General features: G+C 56.4%; 1 protein-coding gene and 1 long non-coding RNA gene across 3 annotated transcripts; one reads left to right on the forward strand and one right to left on the reverse strand.

Annotated features, from left to right (window-relative positions):
* Nucleotides 1-416: 416 nt before the first annotated feature.
* On the reverse strand, nucleotides 417-3,433 carry LOC128090003 (uncharacterized). Its single transcript, XR_008210753.1, has 2 exons — nucleotides 1,130-3,433; nucleotides 417-965 (listed from the first exon to the last, which is right to left on the reverse strand). It is a non-coding gene; the product is annotated as an uncharacterized LOC128090003 (long non-coding RNA).
* Nucleotides 3,434-3,707: 274 nt separating this feature from the next.
* ZNF703 (zinc finger protein 703) lies at nucleotides 3,708-11,450 on the forward strand. Of its 2 annotated transcripts, XR_008210751.1 has the most exons (3): nucleotides 3,708-3,920; nucleotides 4,118-6,328; nucleotides 9,494-11,450. XR_008210751.1 is itself a non-coding variant. In XM_052701901.1 (2 exons), the coding sequence occupies exons 1-2, from the start codon at nucleotides 3,708-3,710 to the stop codon at nucleotides 5,501-5,503; spliced, it is 1,599 nt and encodes a 532-aa protein (XP_052557861.1). In that variant the 3' UTR covers nucleotides 5,504-6,365. The 2 variants fall into 2 exon arrangements, 1 of the variants encoding a protein (XP_052557861.1); XM_052701901.1 differs by lacking the exon at nucleotides 9,494-11,450 and having other exon boundaries at nucleotides 4,118-6,365.
* The last annotated feature ends 3,450 nt before the right edge of the window (nucleotides 11,451-14,900 follow it).

Genomic DNA, 14,900 nt, shown 5'->3' on the forward strand with positions numbered 1-14,900 from the left:
CCAAATGTCCTTCTGACAAGACTTACAGGAGATCCCCATTCAGAAAAGGAGGAATTTAGGAAAGTGGGTCTCAATCACAGCTCTTCGCTGCGGCCCACGGTGCGCAGAGACGCGGAGCCTTTGGGCTGGATTAGCTGCGTGTATTTATGTTTGAAAGCCTGGAGTGTTTTTCAGCATCTAAATATAAATTATTTTTACTGTATCAATGATTAAACATTTTTCTTTGAGATCATAGCGTCCAAACAAATAAATGTTTCTGAAAAGGCATTCAAAAAATTTAAAGGGAGAAAAAAAAATCCCTCTGAGAAACCCTTTTGTCATTTGCAACCAATAAAAATGCCTATTGTTATGAAGGGCTCATAAATAATCTGATTTTGGCATGCTTTAATACCGTACAGAAAATGAATAAATTAAACTTGATTTACAGCCTTTTTCATTTTTATTAGAGCCGCTCCAAACATTTTATGTAACGTACGTGCCAGATGAGCTACACCAAATGGTTTGAGGCTCCGGCACTGATATTATATAAATTAAGTTGTTTTAATTTGCATAGTTTAATTAACTAACACTGGCAAAGAACTAAAGGAAACAGAGGTATGAGTGATGCTGAGGGCTGGACCCACCCGCAGTGGCGGCCCGATGGAACACGGGGAGGGGTGCATCACCCCCAGAGAGCTGTGATGCTGAACGCTGCGGCGGAGGCTCTGCTCAATCCTCACCTCAGCGATGGGGAAACCGAGGCACGAGGAGGCACCGCTCAACCGCCGCGGTGCAAACGGAGGCCGGCTCAACCCACGCTGACACAGCAGCGTTGCACGGGAAGACAAACAGTGAAAGGAGTCCAAAGCGATGTCAAAGTGCCCCGGCGTCAGCCACGCTGTGCGTTTTGATCTGCTGCCCATCCCCGAGCACGGCGCAGCTTTGATAAGTGGGCGACGCTCTCCTCCCCCCTCGCGCCATTCATCCTGCAGAATTTCACACCAGGAAACAGCTTCATTACATCAACAACAGGAAGACCCCACTGATTTGTCGCGGGGAAAAACAGCTGTTAGTCACACATCAAGGGAGCAGGGGGAAAAAAAAACAAAACAAAACAAAACAAAACGAAACAGAAAAAAAAGAATCTCACCTTTTTCCTTTAATGTTGGCGCTGTGCTTTAATGTGAATCGCCCTGCAGAGGAAAGCGGCCACCGGCTCTCCCATAAGTAACCATCACCCAGCAAGCACCAGTTAATATCTGAGCGTCTTCCTGCCTCTCCCGCTACATGATTGCTTTCGAAAGAAAGATTAATTCCAACTTTAAAAAGGAAAACACTATTTTTATCATTGCCAGAAGTCTATATGGGTTTAAAAAAGAAAAAGCGCTCGCTTGTCGTTTTACATCTTGCAATTTTGTCAGTTGTTTTAAAACATGTCTCCTGTAATAAATAAGATCATTTTTATGCGTTTGTTCTGCTGCGATCCGAGCGGCGCGGAGCTGGGGAGCGGCCGTGGGGCCATGGGCACAGTGTGGCTGTTGGCACCGCTTCCATGGGGCCACGGTGGGACCTGGCAAACACCAGAAGTCCGAAAATAGGGAATAAGAGCATCAAAGGCCATGCGATTGTGTTGGTCGTGGAGTGCGTTTTGTGCTCTTGCTGGTACAGGAGAAAAGCAAAAGATCAAAAATAGAGAAGAAGAGCACCAAGGGCTACGCAAGACATTGGCCGTGGTCTGTGCCTGGTGCTCTTACTGGTGGAGCAGAAAACCCAAAAGACCAAACATGGAGAACGAAAGCACCAAGGGCTACACAATGCATCAGCTATGGAGTACATTCTGTGCTCTTACTGGTACAGGAGAAAATCCAAAAGGCCAAAAATAGAGAAGAGCACCAAGGGCTACGCAACACATTGGCCATGGTCTACGCTTGGGGCTTTTACTGGTAGAGCAGAAAACCCAAAAGATCAGAAATAGAGAATGAAAGCACTAAGGGCTACACAACGCATCGGTTGTGGACTACATTTTGTGCTCTTACTGATAGAGCAGAAAACCCAAAAGACCAAACATAGGGAATAAGAGCACTGAGGGCTATGCAATGCGTTGACCATGGCCAATGTCTTGTGCTCTTACAGATATAGCAACAAAACCTCACAAAAATGAGAGTATAAAAGCACCAAGGGCTACACAGTGCATTGGCCATGGTCTGTGTTTTGTGCTCTTTCTGTTATAGGAGCATTATCTTAGTTTGTTAATGCCGTGTTGTTGTTGGAACACAACTTGAATTAGTTTGAGGACAGACTTTTTTTCCTCTTTCCATTGGACTTGAATGGCTCCTTTGAACAGAGGTCTCTCCTCCTGCATCAGTTTTGAGGTCAGCTTTGAGGTGGAAAGAAGAAAAGCCCCCAAAGAGGGGGAAATGACAGCCCAGCACTATCAGTGTTATTGATAGCAGAGGAGAAGCAGCGTCGGGCTGTATCAAGGCCATGCTGGCGATGGTGGACCCAACAGAGCCACTTCCCAAAGTCCAGAGCACACAGCTTTGTGAGAGGCGACCCTGTGGGCTCAGTAATGGCAGCACTGTTGGAACATAAAGCATCTGCCAGGAGGTGGTGTGTTTCATTGCACATCTTTGTTTCTCACCCTGCAGCAGCGACCCTGAAACCAGAGGTGGTTCTGTGCTCCAGCATCACCTCCATGCACCATGAACTCAGTCCCTCCAGTTCCTCTCTCTCAGATGGAACTCATGGGAGGATGCACTGATACTGGGAAATGTTTAAGAGTGTAAATGAAAGAGAGTGGAAAACCAGTGAAAGTGTTGCAGGTTGCAGTGTAAGGAAATGGCACTTTTTGTGGGGTTGGTTCCCCACTGCAGGTGCACCCCAAGGACAGGTGACAGCATGCAACATTCAGTGCCCACATACCCTTTTCCTACAACAGCAGGAAACACTTTGCCACGGCCAAGCGCTGCTGCTGATAAAAGGAGTTTAATGCTGGTGATTACATTATGTGCAAAATAAATATGTACACGTGCAAACCGTGTTGGCAACTCAGGTTCGGGCGACACTGCTGACCTGGCAGCAGCTTCACCGTGTGCTGGGTGTGCACAAGGCAGGGCGCCAGAAGGGTCATCCTGCAGGGACGGGGTGCCAAGCTGTGCCGTGCCACGGCAAGCTGTGCATAGCTGAGCTGTGCTGTGGCTGCTAAGCTGTGCCGTGCCATGATAAACCGTGCCAGCCAAGCCAAGCCATGCCATGATAAACCTCACCGGCTGAGCCACGCCATGCCGTTCTGAGCTGTGCCAGCAGCACCGTGCTAAGCCCTGCGAGCCGAGCCGAGCCATGCCGAGCCGTGCCATGCTTTGCCAAGCCACGCTGTGCCGTATTAATCCGTGCGATGCCGAACCGAGCCGAGCCGCGCCGAGCTGCGCTGCGCTGCGCTGTGCCGGCGGCCGCTCTCCCCCACGCGGCGGCGCGGCGGCGGCGCGGCGGCGGCGCTTCGCCCCCCCCACCGGCGCTCTCCCCGCCCCGGGGGCCCGGCCGGGCGCGGATTGGTGCGCGGCGCCGGCCCCCTCGGAGCGCGGCCGCCATCGGGGCTATTTGACGTGTCGGTCGGGAAGGGGAAGGGTTTTGTCTCGCCGGGGCCGCCGCCGCCGCCGCTCCGCCGCCCGCCCGGCCCGGCCCGGCCCCGCGGAGCCCGGCGCGCCGCCCGCCGCCGCCGCCCGCCCCAAATGAGCGGTGCCCCCGGCGGGCCCCGGCCGAGGACCCCGCCGAGCCGCGGAGCCGCGGGCGCCCCGTCGCCCCGGCCGCCCCCCGCCGACCCGCTGCGCCAGGCCAGCCGGCTGCCCATCCGCGTCCTGAAGATGCTCAGCGCCCACAGCGGCCACCTCCTGCACCCCGAATACCTCCAGCCGCTCTCCTCCACGCCCGTCAGCCCCATCGAGGTCAGTGCTCCCCCCTTTCCCTCCCCGATCCTTTTCCCTTCCCGTCCCCGCGCTCTGGCTCGCCGCCCGCTGGCCCCGGGGTGGGACGTGAGACGTGGGATGGGGTTGGGATGGGGTTGGGGTGGGGGGGGGGGGCCGGACCGGGGGGTGCCGTCGGGTCCCCCCCTGACCGGCGCCGCGCTCCGCTCCGCCCGCAGCTGGACGCCAAGAAGAGCCCTCTGGCGCTGCTGGCCCAGACCTGCTCGCAGATCGGCAAACCCGACCCTCCGCCCTCCTCCAAGCTGAACGCCGTCGCCTCCGCCGGGCTGCCCGCCGCCGACAAGGAGCCCTCCGCCCGCCCCGCCGCGCTCAAACCGCCGGGCGGCAGCGGGGACGCTCCGCCCGAGGACAAGTCCAGCTTCAAGCCCTACTCCAAGGGCGGGGAGCCGCGCAAGGAGGGCCCGGACAAGGCCGGCTTCCGCGTGCCCAGCGCCGCCTGCCCGCCGTTCCCCCCGCACAGCGCCGCATCCCCGGGCGGCTCCCGCGGCGCGTCCCCGCAGCACGCCGAGCCCAAGGGCGCCGACGACAAGAAGGAGCCCGAGGCGGGCAAGCCCGGCCCCGACGGGGCGAGCGGGGCTTTGGGGCGCGGGGCGGCGGCGGAGTCCGGGGCGCACGGCGAACCCCCCTCATCGGGCCGCAAATCGGAGCCCCCAGCGCTGCCGCCCGCCGCCGGCCATGTGGCCCCCGTGTCTCCTTACAAGCCGGGCCACTCCGTCTTCCCGCTGCCGCCTTCCAGCATCGGTTACCACGGCTCCATCGTGGGCGCCTACGCCGGGTACCCCTCGCAGTTCGTGCCCGGGTTGGACCCCAGCAAAGCGGGGCTGGTTGGCAGCCAGCTGCCCGGGGCGCTGGGGCTGCCGGGGAAGCCGCCCAGCTCCAGCCCGCTGACCGGGGCCTCGCCGCCCTCCTTCATGCAGGGATTATGCCGGGACCCGTACTGCCTGAGCTACCACAGCGCCTCGCACCTGGGCTCCGGCAACTGCTCCAGCTGCGTGCACGACGCCGGCAGCCTGAAGAGCGGATACCCCCTGGTGTACCCCGCGCACCCCCTGCATTCGGTGCACACCACGCTCTCCTCCGGCGGCACCCCCAGCCTGCCCGGCCACCCCCTCTACACCTACGGCTTCATGCTGCAGAACGACCCCCTGCCCCACATATGCAATTGGGTGTCTGCCAGCGGACCCTGCGATAAGAGGTTTGCCACCTCGGAGGAGCTGCTCACCCACCTACGGACCCACACGGCGCTGCCGGGCGCGGAGAAACTCTTGGCCGGTTATCCCACGTCTGGGTTGGGTTCGGCCGCTTCCTGCCACCTCCACCTCCCGCCCGCCGCCCCCGGCAGCCCCAGCACGTTACCGGCCTCCCTGTCCTTGAGGAGCCCACACACTTTGGGACTCAACAGGTATCACCCGTACGGCAAGAGCCATTTGCCCGCAGCCGGAGCTCTCCCCGTGCCGTCGTTGCCGGCTGCCGGACCTTACTACTCCCCCTACGCTCTCTATGGCCAAAGACTGACTTCAGCTTCTGCACTGGGATATCAGTAACCACGGCGGCCACTTCCCCTCGCCGAGCCCCCTCCCCCCTTCCCTCCCGATCCTCCCCCTCGGCTCCCTCCTTGGAACTGTGTATTTATTTACTGTATGTTAGCTTAAAGCTGGGAATATAAGTGCATTAATACACCAATGAATCGATGGTATGCAAAAAAGTCTGTGTCCAAAAAAGAAAAAAAGAAAAAAAAAAAAAAAAAAAGAAAGAAAAGAAAAAAAAAAGAAAAAATCTTTTCTTTGCAGGTGTGGGGCTTTGGTTTTTTTTTTCGTTGTTGGTTTGTTTTTTTTTCCCCTGTTATTTCTTTTAATTGATTTTTTTTTTTTTTTTCCTTCCCCCCCCTTCTTCGTTTTCCCCCTGAGAAATTCTTGCATGACTCCCAACGCATACAGGAACAAAAAGACAAAAAAAAAAATTCAACCACGTTTCTTCCTCCTCCTCCTCCTCTTCCTCCCCCCCACCTCATTTATCGTTCTGGGATTCAGTTTCTCTTCCTCTGTGAAGTTAACAGACGTCCATTTTTTAATTATTATTGTTCTGATTTTTTTTTTTTTATTTTTTATTTTTTTGCCAATGCGTTTTGGGGCTGCGGATGGAGCGGCCCCCGCCCCGCGGCTCTCGCCCGGCCCTTCCGCGGGGACGAATCCCATTTTCTCCCCCTTATCCTTTCTCCTCCTCCTCCTCCTCCCCTCGGGGCTGCGGGCTTCCACCCCGACGGCGGCGGCGGCCCCACGGACGGAACGGCGGCGGTGGCGGCGGCGGGCGCGGGGCCGCCCGGCCGGGAGGGCTGCGAGCATTGCGGGTGACTTAAGAGCTGCGGCTTGGTAAGTCTTATTTTGTTAATAAATGAATACTTGGTTATATTCACCCTGTGGTGTGGTTTCTCTTCCCCTCGACCCCGCGGCTTTGTCCGTTCGCCCGGTGGTGCGGGATGCGATGCGGGATGCGGGCTCCATCTAGCGGCGCGGGGCTGCGGGCGGTGCGGGGTTCGGGGCGATCCCGGTAAGGAGCGGTGCGGGATCGCGCGTGGATGTGTTGCGGGGGGAACGGGGGGGTTGTGCTGGGTTTGTCCGTGCGTGGAGGAGAGAGGGAAGGTTCGAGAATTGGTGCGAGGATCCCCGGTGTCCCTGTCCCTCCCCCCCCCCGCAGCTGCATCCCCATAGGAATTCAGGCTTAGGGACCCCCTCCCCACCGCCATCCCCACACAGGATGAGCTGTGCCCCCCCCCCCCCCCACGTTTCGTCATTCCCACCCACCTCTATGGGCCGGGGGCTGCTCTGCTGAGCCCACCCCACACCAACACCTGTGCCAAACGCTGCTCCCTGCACAGCCCCACTGCTCCCATTGCCCCACATGGCTTTTCCTTTTTTTTTTTTTCCCCTGCTGTTGAGTGCTTTGCTCCTGTTGCATTTTTTCGGGTGAGTCATGCAATTAATCCCAGTTAATTGCCTGCTCTCTATTGCCTTATGCCCCGCGTTTAAATTCCTTTGTGTCTTTTGAGCTGAAAAATAATGCGCTTAAAACAGAGACTTGTTTGGCCAATGGGGTTTTTATTTTTCCTTCCAGTGAGCAGCCAGGGGCCGGGTGATGGCTGGAGCTCCCCAATGCATATAGGGCAGGTGGGGGTCCAGCTGTCCCGTGGCTGTCAGACCCCAGTTTTGGGGTCTGCAGTGAATCTGGCCCAGGTCTGGTCGGTGTTGGTAGCATGAAGGCCTGGCTGCTGCAGGATGGGGTTTGCTCCTTGCTCTGCCTGGGATGCCAGGCCCGGTGCCACCCATCCCCACATCCTTGCTGAGTGCCAACCCTGTGGGCATTGCAGCAGCTGCGACCTTTGGTGCTGGGCATTGCAGGGCGGCGGGCAGCGGTGGTGTAAATCATGGCATAGATCACCGCTCCTCCACTGCGGCTTTGAAATCCCACACAGGTCGCTGCTGTGGGCGTTTTGCTCCCCTGTGCTTTGAGGTGTCATCACTGCGTGCTCTCTGTGCTCCATGGCTGCTGTGCCCACAGTGCATGGGATGCCTGCGGGCTGTCGGGGTGCTCCATGCCAGCTCTGGTCAGCCCTGCTCTGCAGAAGGGTCTCTGCCTCTCAATTCTCTCTGAACCCCCCTGGAGTTTTTCTTGCTACAGAACTGAGCCATGCCTTCTCTGCACCTCCGGTGCTGCTCCAATGCATCCCATAATGCTGACAGCTCCTTGGGGAACTGCTTTTCCCCTCCCTAAAGACTGCAGTACCGGGGCAGGCATGTGTAAACACTGCCAAGTATCATCTGATAGCAATTGACACTCAGGGCTTTATCTGCAGGGAAATGAGCGCGTTGCCGAGATATTAAATAACTCCCCACCTATCGCCTGCCCAGGTACTGCAGAATTCATTTTATAATCAGAGCACTGGGATGCACTTTATTAATCATTCTGTCTAACATCCCGCACTCCACAGTTTCGGTTTAGATTTGATTCAATCCTGTCTTTCTGCAAAATATGTGGCTGAGTGGGTCGGGTAATGTATGGCTTAATTTAGAGTTGTATGGGTTTGAATTACCATTTTCATCACGTGCCGAGCATGAATGTGTTGCATCGTTTATAGAGAGAAAGGCACGAGGTTTCCAACCTCTCCGGGAATTCACCTGGAGGGAAAGAGGGACCAGAAAGGGCCTTTCAGAGCAGGCAGGGAGCGCCGGGCTGGGGCAGCGCAGGTGGGTGTTGGGCCACAGAAGGGTGTGCTGGAAGCTGTGCTGGCAGCAAACGGAGCTCAGCATTGCATAACAACAACTTTTCCAGCGAGCCCTGAATTGCAGGAGACCTCCAGCGGTTGACTCTCAGGTGACCCCGATCCCCACGGCCGGCTCTAATAACACCAGCTGTCAGTTAGCCCGGCTCCGACCGGGGAGGAAAAAGCACTGATTATCCAAATACAGTCATTAAAGGGGAAATGTGTTTTTAGGACTGTCAGAGTGATTAATGAGGGTTAGCAATCCTTGCAAATGCACTTGTTTAGTCTAACTGGCAGCCTCTATTTTCCTATTGATTTATTGCAGCGGTTGCTGAGGCCGCGGTGTGTGGAAGCAGTCGGACGCTCCGCGCTGTGCGGAACGCACACGGGTTCCTCCATGCAGGGTGAAGGCTCTGCCCCAAACCCAACAAAGGCAGCACTGTACCTCATGCCGGGGTTGGGACGGCCCAGGAGCGCATGCACTGCACTCAGCCATCCTGCATTCCTCGTCGGTATCCCACCGGTACGGCCCGAAGCATCCCTGCATCCAGCAGAACGCGAGCTGCGTCGGTTCGGATGGGAACCTCGCACAAAGCTCTGGGAAGCAAAGTCTTGCAGGGTTGAGGCCGAGGGCTCCGGTCGGGCTGCTGAGCTGTGGTGGGTGGATGAGAAGCTTCCCAGCTGCACAAAGCGGCTTTTCTTTCCCCCGGTGGACGCCCCGGATAATACAGGCTCTGTGCTCCGTGCCCGCGGCTCCGCTCCAGGGGTGCTCGGCGTGGAGAAACAGGGAGGAGGGCTCAGGAAGACGGCTGTGGTTTGTCCCCCAGCAGGGCTGATAGCAGCGTGTGGGCAGGAGCAAGGAGCGAGGGCTTTGGATACCCCGAAACAAAGGGTGCCCACAGTGCGGAGAGCTGCATGCAGGAGAAGGCTTTGAGTGACTTCCCGTGGCTGCCGCGGCCAAAGCCACAGTGGGCCAACGTGTGGATGCAATGGGCCTGCAGACACCTTCCCTGCAGCAGGACAGAGAGGTTCTTGCTGGTTGCAGCGTGGCAGCGAATTGGGCACAGCGTGCAGCTGCTGCTCCTCCCTGCAGCACCCGGCACAGCCATGGAGCCCTGCAGCCATTGCCCCGCATCCATCGCCCGCTCAGATCTGCGCCGGGCTGTGCTGGTGATGCTGTTGGTTACGGTGATGCATGGTTAATAGTTATCTCTCTGTTTATTATCATGATGAATAACTGAAGAGTCGTAATTCTGTATATACACAAATGTTTCAGCTAAACGCTCGCTGGAGGACGCTGGGGGAGACGCTGGGCTGACAGCTTCGTTTACAGAGTGTATTCCTTCAGCTCCATTCGCAATAACAAACAGATTTCCACAGACCATAATGTTTTCCAATGCGGTGTTTATGGAAGCCGTGTGCCATGACTTCACTCCATGGTGTTGCGATGGGGGAAGGCAGCCTCGGTGTGGATGGACAGATGTGGCCGTGGGCACCCAGGGAACCCAACCGACTCGATGCTGTGTGTTTGCAGCCCCAGCACCTCCATGGAGCCCTCCTGGACCCCCACCCAGCACTGCACTGCAGGGAGGTGCCGGAGCACAGCAAAGAGGAGAGGGGGACGAAGACGTTTTGGGATGCTTTCTGGATGAGTTTCAGCCTTCTCTGTTGCTCCTCTCCTTTGGGAAGAGAAGAAAGGAGATGGGAGTGTGTGAGATTTGCTGTGCTGTTCCTTCCTGGCGTGTTTGCTCGCTGCGAGCCAGAGCTGCTGTGCTCCTCTCCTGCCTTCCCTGAGCAGAGCATGGGGACAGGACCCTGTCTGGCACCAACACGTGAGGACACTCAGCCGTCCCATGTCCTTGTGCTGGGATGGGGCTGATGCCTGCAGAGCTGGCTGCGAACCCAGCACCTGGGAGCTCCGCTGGGCAGCTCTCCTGCAGAAGTGACGAATTGTTTCTGCCGGAGCAATTGTTACCTCCACGGGGTTTCTGTTCCAGCTCAACACAGCCCCAGTGACGTCCGTGGGTGCGGAGGAACAGCAGCCAGGCCTGACTTCCAAGGTGGAACAAGTCGTTTTGTGTGGAAAATGTCTCTGACATGAAGCGCAGCGCTTGCTCCGAGGCGCTGAGACGCAGGCATGGAGCTGCCTGGTGTTGGTGAGAAAATGATCGCTCAGCCCAGCCCGACAACAAAACCTCTCAATGCACCGGGGTGGGGTGGGAGCAGGAATGGAGCACCAAGGAATGGAGCTGAGAAAAGACCTCTGTGCCCACCGGTGTTTGTGCTCATTTCCCAGACTGTGGCTGAATTTCAGATTTGGAATGACTGCTCGGGCAGCAGCAGCAGCTCCTCCAGCTGCAGGAACGCGTCGGGCCCTCTGTGGCTGTGTTATGGCTCCCAAACCTGTGCAGCGTGGGCACGGAGCAGCCCTGCTGTATGCCTGGAGAGCAAGGAGCAAACGTGGGCTGGGTTCAGCAGCACTTTTCCTGGGAAGAGCTACGAGAAGAGCTCAGGGTTCCCAGGAGCCCCAGCATCACGTTGCTTCACCCTCTGCAGGAGGAAAGCTCGCAGCCCTTCGTGCTATGGGGGAAGATCCCGTAGCACTTGGACCCAGTGTGTTATTTCTGGGCTCTGACTCACGCTGCTGGAACGATTCGAGGTTTGCATGCAGCGAGCATTGCTCTCACAGGGGGTGTGGAGAGAGCTGGGGGGATGGAGCCCGCGGTTGATTTACGAGGGGTGCTCAGTTTGTAGGGATGCTCAGAGCCGCAGTGCAGCAGGAAGGGGTTCAGGAGCCCCCAGGTTTGCAGCTCACATCTCACTCTGCTGCCCTTCCATTGCACCCGGTGCAGTGCAGTGATATGTCAGAGGGGCAGAGGCGCAGGGAGCTCAGCCCTACGGGTGCCATCAGCATCTTGCATCCCAGCCGGGGGTCCCGTGCTCACCCCTCTCCCCTGCCCGCCGTGCTTTTATCTCTTCTGTAGGTACCAATGGAGCCGTCAGCCCGTGGTATGACAGGTTGCGGGAGCCGGGGCCCCTCGAACAGAGCAGCCTTGTCTGTCAGAGCCGCCTGACACTCCCCATAATGGCCAGATGGATGAGACTCTGAAAGTAGGACCCGGCGCGTTTTCAACTCTATTTTGGGTGAAAACACTTCTTGAAAGATCTTGAAAGGAGCTGGCAGTTGAGGAGTTCCAATGATTAATGAGTGCTGGCTCTGCTGGGCGGGTTGCTCGCGCCGTGCCAGCAGCCGCGCTGCTCCAGCAGCCCCAACCCCATCCCCCCCCCCCCCAAAACCCCATCGGCTCTCCCGGAAATGACACCAACACGACAGGGCCAGCATATGGAAAAAGTTAAATATAAATTACTGCTGAAAGAGGCCTAGCCGAGCGGAGTTAGTTAAAGATGTTTATGGATTCAGAAACACGGGCCTGCATATGTATTTAGAGATGACAAATGTGATTCAATAAGTAAAGAATTTCTCTGTGGGCTGAGGCTCGGGCGCTGGGGGGGCTCCCGGCCGTAAATCTGGGGACAGCCTCCTCCTTCCTTCTCCTTTTAGCTTTTTCCAGGATCAGAGCAAAGCGCTGCCTCTGCTCCCGCATCCGTGTTCCCTGTCCTGCACCCCTGCTTCTTTCCTCTTTTATAGGTTTTCACCCCAAAACGGTTCTTGCTACCATGGCACGAAGGCTGCAGGATGCCCCCCTATTCCCACGCGCTCCCGCAGACCCAAAGTGCTGGCAGAGCTCAGAGCAACACTGTAGGGTGGGGAGGGGGCTCCAATGGGGACCCCCAGCTGGGTGAACCCAGCGCCGATCCCTGCGCCCCTGCTGGACCACGCTCTTGCAGCCGGACCCTGCAGGACTGTCAGCAAATGATTAATGACCAACAGCCCCCAAGCTGGCCCTACCAGGAGCCTGTGCCCCGTGCTTCATGCATGCTTTGCAAGTTGCTGCATGCACGCTCAGCCTCACAGAGCACGGCACGCTCAGCCCAAAGCAGGGACCCCCACAAAGCCCCAAGAGAGTCCAGCACCCAGAGGAGGGCTGTGCAGGACATGGGCTGTCTCCCCATGCCTTCCCCCCCCCACCTCCCCTATGTCTCCCCACTGCTTTTTGGGGGTCAGCGCTCGGCCGGACTGTTGACCTCCAGCCACATTCCTTTGTCCTGATTTGATTCGTTAGCAGCGTTTGGCTGGGACACAGAGACAGCTAATGAGGGACTGAGTTTATTGCAGTTTGATTTTTCTGTTAAAACAATACAATAAAATAAATGCGCTTGGAAATCTGGTATGTGTTTGTACATAGGAGATTTATGGCTCTGGAGGCTTCCAGAGAGACGCAGCCTTTCATTCCCTTCCTTATTGGAACAGATCATATTGCAGGGTTTAAAGGGCTCTGGAGCTGTGATTTATTTGAAGGGAGAAACCAGGGAAATCCAACTATCTGTTCCCTGGCTCAGATCATCCAGCGACTCCCGGCCAAGGGAATGGATCTGCACCTCCTCCACGGAGCATTATTTTTTTCCTCCTGTCACTCGCCTTCTCCCACTCTAAATATATCACCGAGACGCTGCTGACTCCTGACCTGGGCTTCAGCACCTCGCCGAGGCTTCCCCAGCCCTTCCCGGAATCCCACAAATAAATCAGTGTCCTGGAGCCCTTCCTGAGCACCTCTGATGGCCAGGATGGGGCTGCGTGTGGCTCTGCCTCAATCCAGAGCCACTCCTGCTTCCATCCCCAGGATGGAGCCATGGATCTGCGCCACTCGCTGTCCCCCCACTGTCCCCATATTTCCCACCCAGTGTCCCCCAGTTCCACCCAATGCCACCCTGGTATCTTCCAGTGTCTCCCTGGGCAGAATGAAGCTGTTCCTCTGTGCCAAAAATTGTTTGCTGGCTCCCTTTTTTTCTTAAACAATTGCATTTGCAGGCAGGATATCTGCTGGGTTTTGGTGCAAACCCCCTCGTGCTTCTCCATTCTACCTCAGGGACTTTGGGGAATGAGCACTTTGGATCCCATTCCCAATGCAGGGGCTTTTCTGCCCCTTTTTGAGGTCCTGCAGCCAGGATTACCCTCTCTTCCCCACGACACTCTGCTGCTGCAGTTGCAGGGATGATCCATGTGCCATTCTCATGCGTGTTCACGCTAAATCTCCTTTCTCTCCCGGGCTGAGCTGTGGTTTCCAAGAACCATTCATCATTTCCCTTTAGAAACCAGCACCGGGGGGCTGGACACATGGCTCCTTTATGCTCTGGAAGGGTGACCTGGCACTCTGGCACCCAGCCACAGCACTGGCGTCTGCAGGGCGAGCTCTGCCCCCAGCACAGCCCCCCCAGGCCAGCCCTAAACTGCAGCACATGAGATGGGGGGACGCTCCCTCGGGCTGGGAAGCAGAGCTTGGTCTCTCCATGCCCCTATGCTGGTGTCCTATGGAACGAAGATCCCTGTGCCTATGGCCCAACAGCAGGGCTTGGACAGGCAGCGAGTCAAAGAAAACTTTTCCTGACGTGATTGCAGCGTGTGTAAATAGGTGCATCGAGCACATGTGAGCAGTTTCCTCGTTTCCAGCTCAGGACTGTCAGGGGATGATTAATGGCCAACGCCAGAGAGCTGCCTTGATTGCCAAGTGCTGTATTGTTAGCACTGACATGTAACGAGCCCGGACATACTTTAACACAATTCTGCACTGTAATCTGTAAATAACGTTCGATAGACTTAATTTGTTAAGTATTTCTCCCCCCTCCCCCTGCCCCCTCCCCTCCCCCCCCCATGCCTTCTCTCTTCCCACTTTCCCTTTCAAAACCTTGGAAAGTGGATGGAAAGCCCCACACCATCCCACAGCCCAGCAGGGATGGCATGGCATGGGGATGGGATGGAGATGGATGTGTGAACGGGATGGGATGGGATAGGATGGGATGGGGATGGGATGGGGATGGGGATAGGGACAGGAATGGGGTCTAAACAAATGTGATCTTTCCACCCCACTGCTCCCCACACGGCTGCACATGAGGTAACCTTAAACGTCGAAGCAGGAACCACGGGGACAGAGTTTTTCCACCTCTATTCACAACTGTCAGGCAGTGATTAATGGCCAACAGGCTCGAAATTGCCTTTATTGCCAGCTTGGTATTGTTACTTGTGACAGTTAATGAGGTTGGACAGACTTTTACGCAGCAATCACAGTGGGTCTCAGCCTCCCTCCTGCTGGGCTGGTGCCGCCAGCACTGGGACCATCCTGGCTGCCCCATTCCGTGCTGTCCTGCCCTGTCCTGTCCCATTCCATCTTGTCCTGGTGCAAGGCAGCAGGTGGCAGGGGCTGAAGGTGACGATGCTGACAGGACTGTCTCAAAGACCTTCAGACTCCTCTCGGTTTTTGCAGTAAAATCCCCAGCAGATTTTCACTTCTGTGGGATAAGGAGGAATGGGCAGAGCTGAAAAGGCTTGGAGTGTGGGTGCAGTGAAGCATTTGTTGGTGTTGTAAAAGTGTCTGTGCTGCTGGGGCAGACACTGCTGAATGTTCCTGGCCTGAGGTGGAGGAGTAATGATTTTTTTGGCTTTTTTTTTTTTTTTTTTTTCCAGGATTATTACAAATAATATTTACCTTTGTGCTCGCTCACATCTTGATGCTGTTAAACACGTGGCCGCAGCTGGTTTCCTATTCTGGGCAATGATATAGTGCCCA

Source organism: Tympanuchus pallidicinctus, unplaced genomic scaffold, assembly GCF_026119805.1.
Source record: "Tympanuchus pallidicinctus isolate F22 unplaced genomic scaffold, pur_lepc_1.0 scaffold41, whole genome shotgun sequence".
NCBI classification, from domain to species: domain Eukaryota; kingdom Metazoa; phylum Chordata; class Aves; order Galliformes; family Phasianidae; genus Tympanuchus; species Tympanuchus pallidicinctus.

Coding starts and splice junctions, on each gene's coding strand:
- ZNF703 (XM_052701901.1), top strand. CDS start 3,708: ATGAGCGGTGCCCCCGGCGGGCCCCGGCCGAGGACCCCGCCGAGCCGC. Junction 3,921..4,117: donor CGCCCGTCAGCCCCATCGAG/GTCAGTGCTCCC, acceptor CTCCGCCCGCAG/CTGGACGCCAAGAAGAGCCC.